The 2470-nt window shown below is 42.1% G+C and overlaps 1 protein-coding gene across 1 annotated transcript; it reads right to left on the bottom strand.

The window, feature by feature from the left end:
• Positions 1 to 653: 653 nt before the first annotated feature.
• On the bottom strand, positions 654 to 1715 carry dusp29 (dual specificity phosphatase 29; the record flags this gene model as incomplete). Its single annotated transcript, XM_080049735.1, has 3 exons — positions 654 to 868; positions 1232 to 1455; positions 1531 to 1715. The coding sequence occupies 3 exons, from the start codon at positions 1713 to 1715 to the stop codon at positions 654 to 656; spliced, it is 624 nt and encodes a 207-aa protein (XP_079905861.1).
• Between the last annotated feature and the right edge of the window lie 755 nt (positions 1716 to 2470).

Below are 2470 nucleotides of genomic sequence, written 5' to 3'. Positions count from 1 at the left end.
TTGACCATGTACTTGATTGTTCTCCTTTTAATTTGACACATTTATTAGCCTGCTGTGTCGGGAAAGACAATGCAAGGATAGATTTTGAATTTGTGCTTCAAACAAAACAAAAAAAAAGGAAATTTGACTTGGACTTGAATGTCTGAGACTTGATTTACTTGACAATGCGACTTTTCAAACTCAACACAAAATCTCAAAGAAAAAACAATACCGTCTAAAGTTTTTACTTAGTAAAATACAAGATAAGTAAAACAACAAATGGGACATCAGGCAGGTCTTTGCATGGTCGCACACACTGAATATTTTTTCATTATCAGGCGTCGGCATTAAAACAAATTGGTCTCGGTAATAAAAGTACATGGTTAACACAACTTGAATTGAAAAGGTTCATTTTCATGGACAACATAAGCCTCAAATACTTATCTTGACATTCAGTTTGCTTATTCAGATTATCTACATTAAGACATTTGTCATGACTTCAACTTGCCCTCGTGGACTTGAGTCTTTGCACCAGAATACTTGAAACTTAACCTGGATTATTCTCTGATGGTTTGAAACTTGCCATGAGACATTACTACATACATTTTTTAACTTTTTCTCCAATCACAAACCCGGCTTGAACTGGTCTGCGATGACGCGGCTGGGCCCTACAGTCAGCTCTGCTCTGTCCTGCCTTCTCTTTTCTCCAGGAGCTGCATGTCCAGCTCCCTCAGCTGCTTCAGGAAGCCCCAGTTGGGGATGATCCGCCTGTGGGTCTTGACGTGCTCGATGGCGTCCACCACTGTCATGTTCTCGCAGATCATGAGGTAGGCCAGGAATAGTGTGGCCGACCGGCTCCTTCCCATCACACAGTGCACCAGCAGTTTATCTGGGGAGACATCGTTCACGCAATCAGGGAATAGCTACTTCAAATACACACAGTCTACCCAAATTACAAAAAAATAATTTCAATTTTCTCAGTGTGGTATGTAACCATGATGGAAATTTGGGATTAGGGTCATCAATAAGATTAATGCTTTTTATTTTGTGGTACTCAAATAATAAATACAATTCCTGAATAGATGTAGATAATGCACAGGCCTCAACAGTCCTTATGAAAACTGTCCACAGCAAAGTCTGCAGTCCTTCATTTCTTTGAGCTCCACAAACAAGATGGAAATAAACAAGTATAGTCAACCAGTGATATACAGTATATAGTTGTAAAGGCATCTTTATCTGTGTGTTGTCTTACTCTGAGGATTGCTCAGTGTGTTCTGTATAAACTGGGCGGCGGAGAAGAAGTACTGGCTGAGGTCAAAAGTTTGGACGTCCTCGGCTACAACACCATAGTAGACTATGTCCATATCACTGTAGTAACCAGCTCCAGTGTCCACATTGTTCCATGTTCCCTCTGCTGCATTGAAGATGTGCGTAATCCCCAGACTCTTCAAATTATGCTTGTCCTTTGCCGTCTGCCTGCAAGAAGCCAGTGTGAATATCATTTAAATCCTCAATTTTCTTTAGTAATTTAATACTTTTTTTTTAACTTACTCGTCCCCGATGTAGACATTAGGCCAGACCTCGTTGACGTGAGTGTAAGCCACACTCCCACGGTTGAGGATTTTCTCAAGCTCATAGCCCCCAGGTGTGACATATTCATCCGCTGAACTGGATTCCTCGGCTGCTGCCTTTGTAACATTTATCTTGGTGCAAGTCTTTGACTTGTGAGAAGCCATTTTTTCTCACTGTGGCTTCCTTTCACACATGATTTATAAGCTTAAGAGGGAGGGAAAGAAAAACCACCCTTGCTTTTTTTTCACCCAACGTTACCACTATACTCCTTTAACAATCATGAAAAAGTACGGTTTTGTGTTGGGATGTTTATCTTAAATATTTTTTTTTAACATGCATCACCAATATCACTCACCCAGAGATTACAGTCTGTTACACCCCTGTTTTCGTCATCTGGGCAGCTTGTTGTGAAGCAGCCCCTTAAAGGCAGAACATGATACGGTTTAATTCTAGCAGGGCACAAATTGTATAACCACTCTGTGACGGCCATCAAATGCAGGGGATATTTTTAGGGCTATGTGTGATGTGCTGGGCCCCTGACCTTAGCTGCCACGTTCCTTTGCCTGTGGGGACTTAAAAACTTCCACCCAGCCAATGGGTCCCTGACATCCACTTCTAAACACACAACTTTAATCTCCACTGCTGGCAGAAAGCCGTGCTTATCCAAACTTTGCACTTGCCAAAGGATACCCATATTCACTGGAGTGAACAGGACACTCTGAGCTTTTTTTGCTCAGCCGTACCAGCGACTCCTTGAAATTGTGTCATTCTCTCTTAGCCTTTCTGCATATATCTTCAGTCGCCGGGAGAAACCGTGTAAGCGCTGCCCCGCAACACCCTTTAAGGATGTTCTGGGTTTTCTGGAACCTCTCTGGGGGCCCAAAAGAGAACTGAAATGTGTCAGACTGTTAGATAGATG

This window comes from Ammodytes marinus (genome assembly GCF_949987685.1).
Source record: "Ammodytes marinus genome assembly, chromosome: 20".
Lineage (NCBI taxonomy): Eukaryota > Metazoa > Chordata > Actinopteri > Uranoscopiformes > Ammodytidae > Ammodytes > Ammodytes marinus.
The sequence above is the reverse complement of the archived record's forward strand: the minus strand, read 5'-3'. Positions and strand labels throughout refer to the sequence as shown.